Genomic DNA, 18,476 nt, shown 5'->3' with positions numbered 1-18,476 from the left:
ATTACTCCAAACATGGCCTTACCACTGTCTTGTACACCTGTAACATGATGTCACAACTCCTGCACTCGGACCACTGATTGTTGGAGATGAATATGCTAAATGCCTTCTTCACCACTCTGTCTACTTGTGACACCACTTTCAAGGAATTGTTCACCTCCAGGTCTCTATGTTCGCCAACATTTCCCAGGGCCCTACCAGTAAGTCTTGCCTTGGTTTGTCTTGCTGAAATGCAATACCTTGTGTTATTCCAAAATAAGCTCCGTCTGCAATTCCTCAGTCCACTGGTCAAGATCCTCTTGTACCCTTAGATAACCTTCTTCACTATCCACCATACCACCAATTTTTGTGTCATCTGCAAACTTATTACTATGCCTCCTGTATTCTCATCCAAATTGTTTATGTGAATGATGAACAACTGTGGACCCAGCGCTGATCCTTGCAGCACACCTCCAGTCTGAATAACAACCCTCTACCACTCCCTCTGTTTCCTTTTGTCAAGCCAATTTTATATCCAATTGGCTAGCTGTCCCTGGATCCCATGTGATTTAACCTTACTACCCAGTCTACCATGCAGAACCTTGTTGAAAACCTTGCCATGTTGACAGTGTCTGTCACTCTACCTTCATCTAACTTCCTGGTCACGTCTTCAAAAAATGCAGTTAAATTTGTGAGACATGATTTCCTACATACAAAGATAATGAGCAGAGCCTGTTGCTATGTGGTATGGCTTTATGACTCCATTTAATTGATAAAGGTGCCGAGATATAAATGATAATGATTTGAAATATTGTTGCAGTATAATGAGCAGCCTTTCTGACTGGAGATACGGGGTCAGAAACTGCACTCTGCGTTGTGAATATTTGGTTAAGTGAGTCATAAGTTAGGGAGGGAAAATACTCACTACCTTTAGTCTTCCCAGTATTTAATCTGAGGAAGTTATGCTTCATCCAAGAATTGTAAATGGTCTGGTAACTGAAGCTTAAAATGGGCATCCAGAAGGCAGAGAAATAGAATTTAACATCATTCTTTTGCATATAACCAGTGAATCACTGTGTCAATGACACCTGCTCAATAAGTAACATCAGTATATAAAGCTATGCAGAACATGTGCTGCTGAATTTAATCGTTCTGATAGTATTTCCAAAACATCAGCTAGTAATTAATCTCATATGCATACCTCAGTTGCAATTGGTGCATGCGGGATAAGAGAGCTCCATACCAAAAATTTACATTTGAAGTGTAGTTTATTTGTTTGCAGATAAATATGATGGCCAATTTACACACAACAATGTTCCACAAATTTTATTCTGTTTGTTTCTACATCTGCATTTATTTGACAGTGTAACAGTTTATTCTCTATGTAGGAATTTTTTGATGCCCGTTTAGATAGATAAAGTCCTTATTTGGCAGGTGCAGATTCTAGCTGGCATTTTAGCTAACCTTCTCTCATGCAGTTCAAGTTTTGAAAGAAACTTAATTTTAGTTAGGATAGCACAATGAATACATGTGTATATTTATTGTACTGAGTCTCAACAGTAATTTCAACAAGTCACTTAGTGTATTAGTTAGTCAATACCAAGCAAGCGAACAGAAGATCCAACTTAGGTCTGTTGCCTCCAGTTACCTTGCTAATGCTTGTTTTCTTGGCTCACATTTAAAAGAGGCCAGTTGAGTGATGTCCAAAAGGACACTGGGCATCAGTTGAACTTTAGTGTTTCTCAAAATGGATTAATCATTTTGATGGAAAAAAAGAGGGCTCCAGTTTGAAAAATAGTTCAAAAAACATGCATTTTTTTTTCAAAATCAGTGTGGTTATTGGCTTGCATCTTGGAGTATGGTTGTCTTATCCAAAAATAATGAGGATATTAGTAATGTAAAAGTAGATTAATAAATGACCAACTTCTAACCATTTGGGAATGGTGTTTTCAGGTGAAAAACCATTTCAATGTGATGAATGTGACATGAGGTTCATACAGAAATATCATATGGAGAGGCATAAGCGCACTCACAGTGGAGAGAAACCATATCAATGTGAATATTGCCACCAGGTAAGAATTAACTTGAAGTACTTGTTTTCAAATATGTGATACCCAGATTCATTATAGAATTTTACAGCACAAAACGTGGCTATTAAGCTATCATACCTACACTGGTGTTCTGAGGCAGCCATTATTTCTATCTCCCTGTGCTTTCTTTATGGCCTCAGATTTTTTTTCCCCAATTTCAAATATTTAGAAATTTCACTTCACTCTGCCTATTTTTGAAGGAATATCACATGTACTTTAGGAACAACGTTGTAACTTAAGTTAGAGTACAGTGCAGATTGAATAGCTTTTTATTAGCTTGCCTACCACTTAGAATGAAAAAATTGCCGAGTCATAGGACGTACAGATATGAAAAAAAACTTCAGTGGCGTGTGTGTGTGCGCGCGCGTCAGAGGTCATGTATGAGAGAGGGAGTGTGTTTAATTAAGTAATTGAGACTTTTTCATTGGATTCCACGATCTGCATCGTTTTAACGATAGAAATGTTTAAAAACTCAAAAGCGTTGGTCAGGAAAATGGAAGCAGAAACAAAAGACAAGGAGTCTGAAATGAGGGACCGTATTTTTAAAAAAGAAAGTAACCCAATTTAAGGAATAAGTACCATCGCGATCTGAAACAAAAACGAAATTGCTGGAAAACCTCAGCAGGTTTGGCAGCATCTGTGAAGAGAAATTGGGGTTAACGTTTTGAATTGAGTTACCCTTCCTCAGAACCCCTATCCAGTTGAGTCAAAGTGTCAGCTTCCGTAATAATAAAGGCAAATTGCTCCAGATGCTGGAAGTCTGAAACAAACATAGAGAATGTTTGAGAAACCTAGCAAGACTGACAGTCTGTGAAAAAAGAAATAGAGTTAACCTTTAAGTCCAGTATAACTCATGTTCATTTTCAGTTCTGTAAAAGAGTCATACTGGACTCAAAACATCTTATTTTCTTTCTCCACAAATATTGCCAGATCTGCTGAGCTTGTCTGGCATTCTGTGTTTCTTGTGTGGCAGCTTTTAAGTTGTGGCCATTATGGATTTTTATGACCAAACGACTGTCTGCATTTGAAAAATCGCAATTCTTCTAGTCTTGCTCCAAAATGCTAGGGCTCTTCTTAAATCTGTCTTCCCATTTACAATTTTCACTTGAAGCCAGATTACTTGACTTGTCCCTGAAAATTTGAATGCCTTTCTTGTGTTTCTTTTGTAACATCAATCACTTTCATACTGTAAGGATCTCGCCTTTGTGTTTGCTCGTCATTAGTTAAGCTTTTCACCCTTGGTAAATCTGTCTGAATCTCTCTCCCTTGCCCAAAGTATTGACATATTTTCCAAAACAATGTGCCTAAAATGCTTTATGACAGGGGCTTAACCAATTTTTATTTACTTTAACATCATCCATTTCCTTTTCTCTCCAATTCCTTTTTAAAATGTTGGATTCTGCGAACTTTAACAAGCTTTCATCAGTTTATCTTCCACTTGCAGGTTCTTTTATTGCCCTAAAATATTTAATGGACGATTTAAGCTTTAAAACATAGTATTGCCATCTGGTTAGGGATTCTTAACATTGAAAGAAGAAATCTGAACAACAGCCGAAAAGTAACAGACCTACGATGCAAAGTTTCCCATTATTGCATTTAAAAAAGAAGTGAAATATGTATTATTATCTTAACACGATAATTTACAAAATCTTGTGCTTGCAAGTAGTCTACTTTCTATCTCCCTCAATAGTTCTTTTATCATAGAAAATCCTTAAGGTTCATTTACTTGGCATCAACTCAAAAGCTCTCCAGAATTTACTGCCAGGTATCACTTTGCTGTGAGCCACAAATGTTCCATAATCTTTGCCATTTTACTTAACAGTCTTGCTGCTAAACCCCTTTTCTGATCCACTCCAGTTAGCTCTGCTGTTACTTAAGTTTAGCCAAGTTGTTTCTGATTCAGGTTCGTACCTCTGGAACTGAATGCTAAATTCTGCCATGTTGTGGCCACTGTTTCCAAGGGTATATTTTACTGTGGAACTTAATAATTCATTAAACGTGTTTCATTGCACACTGCCACATGTAAAATAGCCTGATCCCTGGTTGGATCCACCGCATGTTCTAGGAAATTGTCCTGACATGTTCTGAATTATTCCTTGAGATTACCTCTGCCAGTCTGACTGTCCCAATCTACGTGAAAATTAAAGTCACCCATACTGCAGTTTTTACATGCCATCATTGTCTCCTGATTTATTCTATTTTTAGGGGGCTTATAGACTACTCTTGCCCGTGACGTCTTCCCCTTTTAATTTCTTACGTTCACCCTCGTGAATTCTACATCTTCTGCTTCAAGATTATGCCATTCTGTCATACTTATTCCATTCAGTGCAAACAATGCTACTCCACCACATTTTCTTCCTGCCTGTCCTTTCAAAAAGTCACAAACCCCTGTGTATTTAGTTTCCAGCTTTGAACTCCTTGTAACCATATCTCTGTAATGGCTTTAAGATTATATCGATTAACCTGTATTTATGCCAATAATTAATTTATTTTGGTCTGAATACTACATGCAACCAAATGCAGAACAATGCTAATTTTGACTAGAGATAATGGGAACTGCAGATACTGGAGAATCCAAGATAACAAAGTGTGAAGCTGGATGAACACAGCAGTGACTTTTCCCTTTTTTTCACTTTGACCCTAAATGCTAATTTTTTTAATGTTTGTACACTATGTCCCTTCCTATCTCACTCTGGATATCGTTATCCAGATAGTTGCCCTGTAATGTTGTCATATCTTGTGGTTTTGCCAGACTACATTTCTTCTGCCTGAAACTCTCACCCATTTAAATTAATTTAAAGATTTCTCTACAACCATTGTTATTCAATTCATCAGGACCCTGGCCGAGCACAGCTCAGAGATAAATTGAGTTGTTTCTCTACATTCCAAGTTGACTTGTGATGGGGAAGATGTTAGAATCACTTAGGAAAAAAGTCAAGATAATAGGGAGGAGTCAGCATGATTCTGTGGAACGGAAAATCATGTTTAACCGATTTTGGAGTTCTTTGAAGGAGTAACATGTGCTATGCATAATGTCCAGTAGCATTTGATAATGTCCACATTGAGTGAAATAGCTGAAAATAAAAGCTCATGATGTAGGGGTAACATGACCATAGATAGAAAACTGGCTGGCTGGAAAGAAATCGACTATGCACTATTGGGTCTTTGTCTGATAGGATATGATAAGTGGAGTCTGTCAAGCACCTATGCTGGATCCTGAAGCTTTTACAGTTTATATCAATGATTCAGATGAGGGTTTGCTTAGAAAATCATCGATCGGGCAGAGACATTGTGAGAGGGAAATAATCTTTAACTATAAAGATATGAGAATAAGGAGCATTCTTCAAAAAGATCATCACCATTTTGTTTATGTTTTGAATTCCACATTCCCATCCACCCCTTATAACCCTCAATTTCTTCACTGAACCAAAATCCATCTACCTCTGTCTTAAAGATGTTGAATGACTCCACATCTGCCTTCTGAGGCAGAGGGTTTCAAATTTATAAAGTTCTCATTGCTATCCGCTCATGAGGAAATGAGGATTTGAGTGTAGGAGCAGGGATGTCTTGCTGCAGTAATGCAGTGCCTTCTAATTTTGAAACTGTGCCCCTGTTGTTCTGGATTCGTTGACAACACGAATGTCTTTCCATGTCCAACTTGTCAGACCATTCAAGATCTTAAATAATGAGGTCACTCCTCATTCTTTTATACTCTGGTGGAAACGAGCACCATCTTCTAGCCATTGCTTAAGACTTCTCATTCGAGATTTCAATCTAATAAATCTCTGATCGATCTCCCGTTATTTACACACTTCTTTAAATAAAGAAGCCAAAATTGTACACAGCATTCGAGATTCGGTCTTGTCAATGCCCTGTATAACTGAAGGATAGCATTCCTACTTTTATGATTGATTCCTTCCATAAAGGGTAACGTTCCATTAGTAGTCTTAAACACATCTAACCTTCCCTATTCCCAATTCCTCCGCCTCCACCACATCTGCTCCCACGATGAGGCATTCCACTCCCGCACATCCCAGATGTCCAAGTTCTTCAAGGACCGCAACTTCCCCCCACAGTGGTCGAGAATGCCCTTGACCGCATCTCCCGCATTTCCCGCAAAACATCCCTCAGACCCCGCCCCCGCCACAACCGCCCTAAGAGGATCCCCTTCGTTCTCACACACCACCTCACCAACCTCCGGATACAACGCATCATCCTCCCACACTTCCGCCTTCTACAATCCGACCCCACCACCCAAGACATTTTTCCATCCCCACCCTTGTCTGCTTTCCGGAGAGACCACTCTCTCCGTGACTCCCTTGTTTGCTCCACACTGCCCTCCAACCCCACCACACCCGGCACCTTCCCCTGCAATCGCAAGAAGTGCTACACTTGCCCCCACACCTCCTCCCTCACCCCTATCCCAGGCCCCAAGATTACTTTCCATATTAAGCAGAGGTTCACCTGCGTATCTGCCAATGTGTTTTACTGTATCCATTGTACCCGGTGTGGCTTCCTCTACATTGGGGAAACCAAGCGGAGGCTTGGGGACCGCTTTGCAGAACACGTCCGCTTGGTTTGCAATAAACAACTGCACCTCCCAGTCGCGAACCATTTCAACTCCCCCCTCCCATTCTTTAGATGACATGTCCATCATGGGCCTCCTGCGATGCCACAATGATACCACCCGAAGGTTGCAGGAACAGCAACTCATGTTCCACTTGGGAACCCTGCAGCCCAATGGTATCAATGTGGACTTCACCAGCTTCAAAATCTCCCCTTCCCCCACCGCTTCCCAAAACCAGCCCAGTTCGTCCCCTCCCCCCACTGCATCAAACAACCAGCCCAGCTCAACCCCTCCTCCCACTGCATCCCAAAACCAGCCCAGCCTGTCTCTGCCTCCCTAACCTGTTCTTCCTCTCACCCATCCCTTCCTCCCACCCAAGCTGCACCTCCATTTCCTACCTACTAATCTCATCCCACCTCCTTGACCTGTCCTTCTTCCCTGAACAGACCTATCCCCTCCCTCCCTCCCTCCCCACCTATACTCTCCTCTCCACCTATCTTCTTTTCTCTCCATCTTTGGTCCGCCTCCCCCCCTCTCCCTATTTATTCCAGTTCCCTCTCCCCATCCCCCTCTCTGATGAAGGGTCTAGACCCGAAACGTCAGCTTTTGTGCTCCTAAGATGCTGCTTGGCCTGCTGTGTTCATCCAGCTCTACACTTTATTATCTTGGATTCTCCAGCATCTGCAGTTCCCTTTATCTCTGATACAATTTTAACCTTTTGTAGTCTTGCCTACATCCCTTGGAGTTCTGCGGTTGTTCTCCATTTAAGAAATAAGTTGCATTTTTCTTCTTACTGCCAAAGTGAGCAACTTCAAATTTTACCTCATTATACAGCCATTTGCCAGTTCTTTGCCCCAACCAGGTAACTTACCTTTCTATGAATTCAACATCTTTACGCCTACTTCACAACGTACTTTCCTACTATCTTGAACTCATTTGCAAATTCAGCTCCCATGAATTTGTTCCCCTCCTCTCAGTTGATGATATAAATCATAAAAAACTGAGGCCCAGTACAAACCCATTCAGGATTCCACTTGTCACATTCTGCCAATCAGAAAAAAAACACTTTATGCTTGCTGTCAGATTTGTGCTGGCCAGCCAGCCCTCAGTCCGTGCTAACATGTGTTTTAGCTTTTATAAATAGAGGGATCGAGTTCCGGAACCAAGAAGTTATGCTGCAGCTGTACAAAACTTTGGTGCGGCCGCACTTGGAGTATTGTGTACAGTTCTGGTCATCACATTATAAGAAGGATGTGGAAGCTTTGGAAAGGGTGCAGAAGAGATTTACGAGGATGTTGCCTGCTATGGAGGGAAGGTCTTACGAGGAAAGGCTGAGGGACTTGAGGCTGTTTTCATTAGAGAGAAGAAGGTTGAGAGGTGACTTAATTGAAACATATAAAATAATCAGAGGGTTAGATAGGGTGGATAGGGAGAGCCTTTTTCCTAGGATGGTGACGGTGAGCATGAGGGGGCATAGCTTTAAATTGGGGGGTGAAAGATTTCGGACAGATGTCAGAGGTAGTTTCTTTACTCAGAGAGTAGTAAGGGAATAGAACGCTTTGCCTGCAACGGTAGTAGATTCGCCAACTTTAGGTACATTTAAGTCGTCATTGGATAAGCATATGGACGTACATGGAATAGTGTAGGTTAGATGGGCTTGAGATCGGTATGACAGGTCAGCACAACATCGAGGGCCGAAGGGCCTGTACTGTGCTGTAGTGTTCTATATTCTATGTTCTAACATGTTGCCAGAACACCATGAGCTCCTATTTTGCGCAATAAGCTTTCACATGGCACCTTGTTGAATGCCTTGTGAAAATCTAAGCACATTATGTCTGCAGACTTCCCTCTGTCCGCAGTGCATGTTACTCCTTCAAAGAAGTCCATGATACTTCCCCATTAAAAACCATGTTGGTTCTTCCTGATAGAATTCAGTTTTACTGAGTACCCAGCTATAACTCTTTAATGATCACTCCTAATGCCCTCGCCATGACAGATGTCACGTTAACTGGCTTATAGTTTCTTGTTTTCTCCCTCACCCCTTGTTCAAAAAGAGCAATTATATTTGCTGCTTTCAAGTCATGGAACTTTCTCAGAATCTAGCGAATTTTAGAAATTTAACAGCAACGCATTTACTATTTCATTACCAACACTTTTTAAGATCCTAGGATGAAGTCCATCAGGACTCAGAGCTCCATCAATTTGCTCAGCATTGCTTTCCTGAGAATTGTAATTTTGCCAATTTTCTCTCTTATCTGGAAATGAGAATTTAAGTATAGGAGTAGGGATGTCTTGCTGCAGTTATATAGGGTCTTGGTGAGATCATACCTTGAGTATTGTGTGCACTTTGGTCTGATAGTGGTGCTCGGTGCACGGTGGTTCAGTGGTTAGCACTGCAGCCTCACAGCACCAGGGACCTAGTAAGGTTCGATTCCACCCTCAGGCAACTGTCTGTGTGGAATTTGCACATACTCCCCGTGTGGGTTTCCTCCTGGTGCGCCAGTTTCCTCCCACTATCCAAAGATGTGCAGGCTAGGTGGATTGGCCTTGCTAAATTGCCCATACCATTCAGGGATGCGTAGATTAGGGGAATGGGTTCGGGTGGGATGCTCTCAGTTTCAGTGTGGACATGTTGGGCCAAAGGGCCTGCTTTCACACTGTAGGGATTCTACGATTCTATGATGATAGTCTGAGGAAGAACATTGTTGCTATTGAGGGAGTCGAGCAAAGGTTCACCAGACTGATTCCTGGGATGGCAGGACTGACACATGGAGAAAGACTAGATCGACTGGGCTTGAACTTGCTGGAATTTAGAAGAATGAGGAAGGATTTCAGAGAAACATAAAATCCTGATGGGACTGGACAGTCAACATGTGGGAAGAATGTTCCTGATGTTGATGAAATCCAGAAGTAGGAGTCACAGCCTTAAGGGTAAAGGCTCATAACATTCAGGACCGAGATGAGAAATGATTTCTAGACTGAGTTGCGAACGTGTGGAAATCTGTATCTCAGAAAACTGTTGGGCGACTTTGTTAGATATGTTCAAGAAGGAGCTGGATTTAGCCCTTGCAGCTAAAGGGATCAAGGAGTATGGAGGGAAAGCAGAAATGGGATACTGAAATTGCATAATCAGCCATGATGATATGGAATGGCCTACTCATGCACCTGTGTTCTATGTTTCTATGATCATCATCAAGAGATGGCATGGTGGCTCAGTGGTTAGCACTGGTGCCTCACAATGCCAGGAACTGGGTTTGATTCCATTCTCAGGTGACTGCCTGTGTGGAGTTTGCACATTCTCCCTGTGTCTGCATAGATTTCTCCAGGTGCTCCAGTTTCCTCACACAGTCCAGAGATGTGCAGGTTAGGTGGATTGGCCACGTTAAATTGCTCATAATGTCCAGGGATGTGCAGGCTAGGTAGATTAGCCATGGGAAATGTCGAATGGCTTGCTTCCACACTCTGGGGATTCTATGATTCTCCCTTGCACCACCTGATTTACAGCTATACTGAAGTGCTTTTTACATTTTCTCTATTGAAGATAGGAGCAAAGTATTTGTTCCATCCATCCACCCACCATCCTCATGATCTGGTGCTAACTTTCCCGTCTCTCTCTCTCTCTCTCTCTCTCTCTCTCTCTCTCTCTCTCTCTCTCTCTCTCCCTCTCCCTCTCTATAGGGTCAGCGCGTGCTGTACTCCTTTTTTCTGTTCAAGTATCTGTGTAAACTTTTACTATCTGCTTTTACATTTCTAGCTAACTTCTTCTCAACTAACTTTTTACAAATTTATAGAATTATTTTCAGAAGTGAGAAATGTGGTGGATAAAAGGGAACTTGTGCATGTGGTGTGCCTGAATTTCTAAAAGGCACTGGATAATGTGCCACAAAAAAGGTCACTTCATAAAATAAGAGTTCACGGTATAAGCAGTAACACTGGTTAACTAACAAGAAACAGAGAGTAAGGCTGAATGGATCTTTTACAGGTCGGCATGCTTAACTAGTGGGGTTTCACGGCGATCAGTACTGGAGCCTCAACTACTTACAGTGTATATCAATGACTTGGATGTGCAAATGGATTATATGTGGTTCAATTTGTTGTTGCTGAAAGGATTCAGAAAAGATTTACAAGGATGTTGCTGGAGTTGGAGAGTTTGAGCTATGGGGAGACGCTGAATACTCTGGGGCTATTTTTTGTGGAGCATCAGGGACTGACAGGTGATGTTACAGAGGTGTATAAAATCATGAGGGTACATAGACAAGTTTTTTTTGTTCTGCGGTAGAGAAATCCAAAGCAGTTTAAAGTGAAAGCGGAAAGGTTCAAAAGGCACCCAAGGGACAACGTTTTCATGCAGAGGATGGTGTGTGTATGGAATGAGCTACCAGAGGAAGTGGTGGAGGTGGGTACAATGACAACATTTTAACAGGCATCAGGATAGGTATATGAATAGGATAGGTTTAAAGAGATATGGACCAAATGCTGGCAAATGGGACTAGGTCAGATTGGGATGTCTGTTTGGCGTGGATAAATTGGGCTGAAGAGACTGTTTCTGTTCTGTACAACTCTGTGACGCCAAGACAGGTCAAGTAAGTTTTGACAGGAAGTAGAGAGTCTGCAAAGGAATATAGCTAGGTTAAGTGGCTGGCTAGAATTTAGCAGATGGAATATAAAGTGGAAACATGTGAACTTGCCTATTTTGGCAGGATGAATAGAAAAGCAGTGTCCTATTAAATAGAGAGAATTTGCAGAACTCTTGAGGTGCCTAGTACAAGAATCACAAAATATTCATTTGCAGGTACAACAAGCGACGAAAAGGCAATTTGAATGTTAAATTTGATAGCAAAGGTATGGAAAAGAGGAGTAAGAAATTTTGCTGCCCCCGTAGGTAGGAACATAAGAATTAGAAGTGGATTAAGCAATTCAGCCCTTTGAGCCCATTCCACCTTTCAAAATGATCAAGGCTGAGCTTATCCTGGTCTCAACTCAACTTTTCTGCCTGCTCCCCGTAGTCCTTTATCCCACTTTTCATCATAAACATATCTATTTCTTTCTTGAATCTATTGATTACTTCTGCCTCCTCTGCTGCCTGGGGTGGTGAGTTCCACAAATGGCCTTGATGAAACCACATCTGGAATACTGTGTGGGTTTTGGTCTCCTTAGTAGCAAAGTACTATAATTGTTTTGGCAGCAGTTCAAAGAAGTTTCACTTGACTCATTCCTGGGATAAAGTGTTAATCTATTTAAAACAAAGGGGAACTATTCCTGCCTTTACCCGTTGAATGAGAGGTGATTTTATTGTCACATAGGATTTTGAGGGACTTAACAGGATGGATTTGGAGAGGACATTTCCCCTTTATAGGAGAGACAAGAACTCGATGATACAATGTAAGAATTAGAGTCCTTGCTTTTAAGATGATTAGGGTAAATCGTTCCACCCAGAGTCTGGAATTTTTTTTCCATAGAAACACTGGAGGTTGAGTCTTTAAAGTTGTTTTCAGGCAGGATTACATTTTGGAAAGACCAGTGATTCATGGGTTACAGACAGAAAGAAAAGTTGCGACCGTAGCTATGTCAGTTGTATCCTTATTGGGTGATAGCACTAGTTGGAAGGACTGAATGGCCTGCTTCTGGTCCTAAATCCTATATTGATGTTTATCCCTCGATGTCCAAAGAGGTACAACTATAAGAGCTTTCCGTAATTCTGCAAAACCAGATGAATAACTTGACTCTTACTGGAGTAATGATAGGTGTCAAATCTCCTACTCTTTGGCTACGTAAGACCAACTACCAGGGTTCAGCCTTTCACTGAAACTCTGTCCAGTAAATACAGTCCAGTTTTGAATTGTATTTATTTTGATCGATGTTATTTTTCCACTGTCTACAGTTTACCAGAGGTTTGCTGCTACTGACCCTACATTCAAAATTCAGTTTCCAAAATTAAAAAGCTATACTTGCAGATGAACTATGACATTAGGCATATGTAAGGGTAATTAAATATAGTGGTTTTGAAGGTTTTCTTGAGGTGGAAGAATGTGAACATTGCTATAAAAGCAGGTTTGGCAGCATTTGAAAGAGCAAAACTGTTAGTGTTTTGAGTACATTGTGACTTTTCTACAGAACATTAGTGTCTTGAGGAGTCAACTTTAGGATCATTGTTCCTCCATTAACTGCAGTTCTTGTTTTCTATCCTTTGGTCCAATCTACCAGGTTCCTTTAATTTGTGTTTTAACTTTAGTAACAAGCTGCCTATGTAGCATTTTGACAAATGCATTTTGAGAAATCATGTGTCATTAATCTTTCAGAGTCTGTTTATAAAGTGCAAAGCATCCAACAATTTGAATTAAGCATTTCAAATTAATGTGAAATAAGCACAGAAAGAATTTGCTGCTGTAATTGTCAGATCATTTGAATTGAGCAAATTCAAGTTAATGTAAACTTCACAAAACAAGGGGTTCCCAAACACCCTGTTGTGATACCTAGTGGGGTTGCAGTTAGAGTTTGGGAATTTGAGCTCTGTGGAAACAATTGCAGCATGGAACTTGGACTGAGTTTGCCCACCATGAGGCCAATGTAATTTTTTTTCTGACAGTGAGTGTGGCATAATTGGCTGCTCAAAGGCCAGATTGCTGCTGCAATCAGCTTTTAGAAGGGGGCATTTTTAATCTTTTTGAAGGCAAACCTGTCAGTTTCCAGCAGTACCACCCGTGTGTGTGCACGCGTGCATATGTGCGTGTGTGCATTTTACTCTAAAGTTGCATAGATCTGTATTAAAATGGGATCAGATTGGGAAGATGTTTGGGAAGCACATCACGTCATTCCTTTTTTCTAACTTCCATCGTTACTTCAAAAAGATGTATTTTCGTCTGTCAAGGCCAGTTTTTGTTGCCCATCCTTAATTGCCCTTGAGAAGCTGGTTGTGAGCTGCTTTTTTTGAACTGTTGCTGTCCTCAAAGTGTAGTTTGAAAGATTGTGGACTGATAGCTTAGATCTTCCCTTCACTCGTTCTGAATTGTCTATTATCAGGATTTGGTGGTATTCCAATTTTCTGCAGTTTTCTGCAGAATTGTTTCACCAGTTCTTTGTGACCTTTAATTTCCATGTTCCCTCTCAATTGTCAATGTATGTATATGACAGACAGGGGAAAAAAAAATGTAATCATTCTGATGATTCATGCAGAGGTTTGGTCCATTAGGCATTCCCATGTTTAAATCCATAGGTCCCTGAAGGTAGCAATGCAGCCAAATAAGGTGGTTAAGAAGGCATCTCTATGTTACAGGAAGAATGTGATTGCACTAGAGAGTGTTAAGAACAGATTTACTGGGATGATGTCTGGGCAGGAGGATCTGAGAAAATGAGGAAAGATTATATAGGCGGAGATAAGTGATAATGGGAACTGCAGATGCTGGAAAATCCAAGATAATGAAATGTGAGGCTGGATGAACACAGCAGGCCCAGCAGCATCTCAGGAGCACAAAAGCTGACGTTTCGGGCCTAGACCCTTCATCAGAGGATGAAGGGTCTAGGCCCAAAACGTCAGCTTTTGTGCTCCTGACATGCTGCTTGGCCTGCTGTGTTCATCCAGCCTCACATTTCATTATATAGGCGGCTTTTGTTTTCCTTGGAGCAGCAAGACAGGTCTTGATAGAGGTTTAGTCGTGTTGAGGCATATGAATGGGATGGATAGGAAAGCATATTGGCGTTCATTAAGGGGTCAGTATTTGGGGGCATAGATTTGAGCTAAGAGGTAGAAGGTAAAGATGAGGGTGGGGGAGAAATCTTCTTACCCAGAGGGTGGTGAGAGTCTGGAATGCTCTGCCTGAAAGGATGGTTGAATGTAAAAAAATTTGCAACATTTAAAGTGTTCACTTAGGTTGCCATGGGCTCCAGGGCTATGGGCTGAAAGTTGCAAAATAGAATTTGTGATTAGTGTAGTTGGATCTTTGTTGACCATCACAGATTGTCTGGTCTCCTCATGTGTTGTAAGTATTAGTGAATTAACTGAGATCAATCCAGTTTCCTCGGAATCACCTGGAAAAGCATCACAAATCCAGGCCATAAGGAATAGGGAGAAGTATAAATTCCTCCCCTAGCCACGTAAATGATTAAAACTTTTGAGGAGTTAACATTGATCCTGATTTACATTTGACAATGCCTACCTTGTCTAGCCGGAGCAAGGTCCAACTCTTGATTGGACCAAATACAGCAAATATTATTCATCATATCAGCTGTCAGCTAGTTCCGTAGGTCCATTATCCTTTGCGGGGGAGAAATGGTCCACTTAATATCCATTTTAATCTTTAACCCTGCATAACTTGTAAGCGTGATCTCCAGTGTACCCTGGTCTAGTCAGTTGAAATAAATGATGCACACATACATTATCTTCTCTTAAAATATAGGGACCCAGGCCCTTTACCTGGATTTGTAATGAAGGAGTTTTCAACCAGACATTCATCTTGAAGACTAGCTCAACACCCTTAACAAAGCCTCACTATTTCCCATCATATGAGGAGATGTGATTTTCTAACTGAAATCTAACCGAGTTCTCTCCCAAGAACATATTGGGTGACAAAAGCAAAATACAGCAGATGCTACAAATCAAAAATGTGAACAGAAACTGCTGGAAATATTTAGCAGGTCAGGCAACATCTCATGGAGAGGAGAGAAATGGAGTCAGACCAATGTCCTCTGAGGGGGAGGCAGTGGCCCAGTGGTATTATCACTGGACTGATAATCTACAGACCAGTTAACATTATGGGGATCCAGGTTCAAATCCTGCCACAGCAAGTGGTGGATTTTGAATCCAATAAAATATCTGGAATTAAGAATCTAATGATAAGCATGAATCTGTTGTCGATTGTTGGAAAAACCCATCTGGTTGACTAATGTCCTTTAGGGAAGGAAACTGCCATCCTTACCTGGTCTGGCCTACATGTGACACTCGACCCACAGTAATGTTGTTGACTCTCAACTGCCCTCTGGGCAGTTAGGGATGGGCAATAAATGCGGTCAGTGATGTCGTCATTCCGTAAATGAATAAAGGAAAAAATAGTTTAGAGGAATGGCAGTATAAATGCAGAATATAATAGTTCTCTGTTTCCTGCACCTAAGTCTTCATGATATTGGTCTTGAATATTTGGTTATTGATTTGCTAAAATTTGCCATTGGCCTGACTACATTTCTGTCCAAGGATTGGGCATAGTTTTAGAGGTTGTGAGTTCAGACCTTACACTAGATGCTAGAGCACTGTAGTGAAGTACTGAGACAGTGTTCACTGTTAAAAATGCTGTCCTTTTGGTGTGAAGGATCAATTATGCTTGACAAATTTATAAGAGTTCTAAACTTTAGTAAGTATAAGTAGGATAGATAAAGGGGAACTAATAGATGTAATGTATTTGGATTTCCAAAAAGCAAGCAAGAAGCTACTGCACCAAAGACAACTTCATATATGAGATTCTGTGGTTTTGCAAATGGTATGCTATTGGAATGGATAGCGGATTGGCTATCTAATAGAAGACAGGAAGTTATGATGAAGGTACCATCCTGAAAAATTATAATGTGTAACTAATGGAATATCACAGGGATCAGTGCTGGTGTCACAGTTATTTATGTACTATCACCAAGTTAATAGAAGACTCAAAAATGGTGAGAAGGCAAATGTGTGGATAACACAGTGTGCAGTGTAACATAGCTTGAGTGGGCAAGAAACCTGTCAGATTGAATCTAATGTGGGAAAATGTGGCGATGAGTTTGGCAGGAAGAATAGAAGATCTTAACATTTAAATGGGAAAGCACAGAGATGCAGGAGTTCTCATGCATGAAATACAACGTCTAAATTCAGCAAGTGATGCGAAGGCAAATGAAAATCTAGCCTTCTTTCCAAAGGGCATGAAGTATAAAATAGAGAGGTCTCACTAAAACTATACTGGGCACTAGGCAGTTGACTCAGAGATAATAAGAACTGTAGATGCTGGTGTCAAAGATAACACAGTACGGAGCTGGAGGAACACAGCAGGCCAGGCAGCATCAGTGGAGCAGGAAAGTTGACATTTCAAGTCGGAAAGGGAAAGGGAGTTCAGAAATAAATAAAGAGAGGAGGGGTGGGGCTGGGGAAGGTAGGTGGGATGGTGATGTGTGAGTGCCAGTAGGCAGTGTTGGGGATTGGTCAGTGAGGCGGGAGGCGTGGATAGATGGGCGAGAAATTAGACAGGTTGTGTCAGGTCAAGGAGGCCGAAATGAGGGGGCAGGTCGGTCCTGTGATGAGGCTGGGGGTGGGAGATTTTGAAATTGGTAAAATCGACATTTAGGCTTTTGGGCTGTAGGTTTCCAAGGTGGAATATGAGAGGCTGCTCCTGTAGTTTGCAGGTGGCATCATTGTGAGACTGGAGGAGGCCCAGGATGGATACGTCACCCACACAGTGAGAGGGAGAGTTAAAATGGTTTGTGACTGGAAATACGCAGATGCTCTACAAAATGGCCTCCGAGCCTCTGCTTGATCTCACCGATGCGGAGGAGGCCACGTCGGGAGCAGTGGATGCAGTAGACCACATTGACGGATATGCAGGTGAAACCCTGTCTAATGTGGAAGGTTTGTTTTGTGCCTTGAATGGAGGTGAGGGTGGTGGGGTTGGGGGCAGAGACGGGTTGGGGGGGCGTGGTGTGCGGTGTTGGTGTAAGGGCAGGTGTAACAGTTCTTTTGGGTTAGTGGGGACTGTGGAGCACACGAGGGATTTGCAGAGAGAATGGTTCCTATGAACAGCAGATAGAGCTGGGGAGGGAGATGTATCTTTGGTTGTGGGATTGGATTGTAGGTGGTAGAAGTGGCGGAGGATGATAAAGTGGATATGGAGTTTGTGAGGTGATATTTGAGGACAAGGGAATGCTGACTATATTTTACTTGAGGGCAGGGGATGTGAGGGCAGAGGGGTAGGAAATGTAAGAAATGCGGTTGAGGGCATTTTCGATCACTGGAGGGGCTAAGTTGCCGTCATTGAAATAGAAGGATATCTGGGATGTGCGGGAGTGGAACGCCTCGTCTTGGGAGCAAATGCAGCAATGGTGGAGGGTTCGGGATTATGGGATCGCATTCATCACAGGATGGTGGGTCAGAGGAGGTGTAGTTAGGGCCACATGGCGGCTCAGTGTTTAGCACTGCACCCTCGCAGTGCCAGCGACCTGGGTTCGATTCCACCCTCGGGCGACTGTCTGTGCGGAGTTTGCACATTCTCCCTGTGTCTGCGTGGGTTTCCTCCAGGTGCTCCAGTTTCCTCCCACAGTCCAAAGATGTGCAGGCTAGGTGGATCGGCCATGCTAAATTGCCCGTAGGGTTCAGGGGTGTGTGGGTTATTGAGGGATGGGTCTGGGTGGGGTACTCCAAGAGGCGGTGTGGACTTGTTTCCACACTGTAGGGAATATAATCTAGTCTAAGTAGCTGTGGGAGTCGGTGGGCTTGAAATAGATGTCGGCTTTGAGGCTGTCACCAGAGATGGAGACATAGAGGTTCAGAAAGGAGAGAGAGATATCAGAGATGGTTCAGGTGAACTTGAGGTTTGGGTGAAAGGTGTTAGTAAAGTTGATGAACTGTTCAAGCTCCTCGTGGGAGTACGAAGCAGCGCCAATACAGTTGTCATGTAGCGGAGGAAGAGGTAGGGGATAGTGCGAGTGTAGTAACAGAAAAGGGACAGTTCCCCATATCCAGTGAAGAGGCAGGCATAGCTTGGGCCCATGGCCACCCACTTAGTCTGTAAGATGTAGGAGCAGGTAAAGGAGAAGTTGTTTAGGGTAAGGATAAGTTCAGATAAGTGGATGAGGGTGTCGCTGGAGGGGGACTCGTTGGGCCTGTGGGAGAG

The 18,476-nt window shown here is 42.1% G+C and overlaps 1 protein-coding gene across 3 annotated transcripts in view; it reads left to right on the top strand.

Moving 5' to 3' along the window:
* The window catches only part of znf148 (zinc finger protein 148), a 64,135-nt gene that overhangs the window by 36,471 nt on the left and 9,188 nt on the right, over positions 1-18,476 (top strand). For all 3 annotated transcript variants that reach the window (XM_048534337.2, XM_048534335.2, XM_048534336.2), the window contains one exon: positions 1,930-2,048. In XM_048534337.2, coding sequence (XP_048390294.1) covers positions 1,930-2,048 — 119 coding nt within the window. The remainder of the gene's footprint in view (positions 1-1,929; positions 2,049-18,476) is intronic.

The sequence above is a fragment of the Stegostoma tigrinum genome, chromosome 7, assembly GCF_030684315.1.
Source record: "Stegostoma tigrinum isolate sSteTig4 chromosome 7, sSteTig4.hap1, whole genome shotgun sequence".
Taxonomy (NCBI): Eukaryota; Metazoa; Chordata; class Chondrichthyes; order Orectolobiformes; family Stegostomatidae; genus Stegostoma; species Stegostoma tigrinum.
This window is presented reverse-complemented; position numbering and strand designations above follow the sequence as displayed.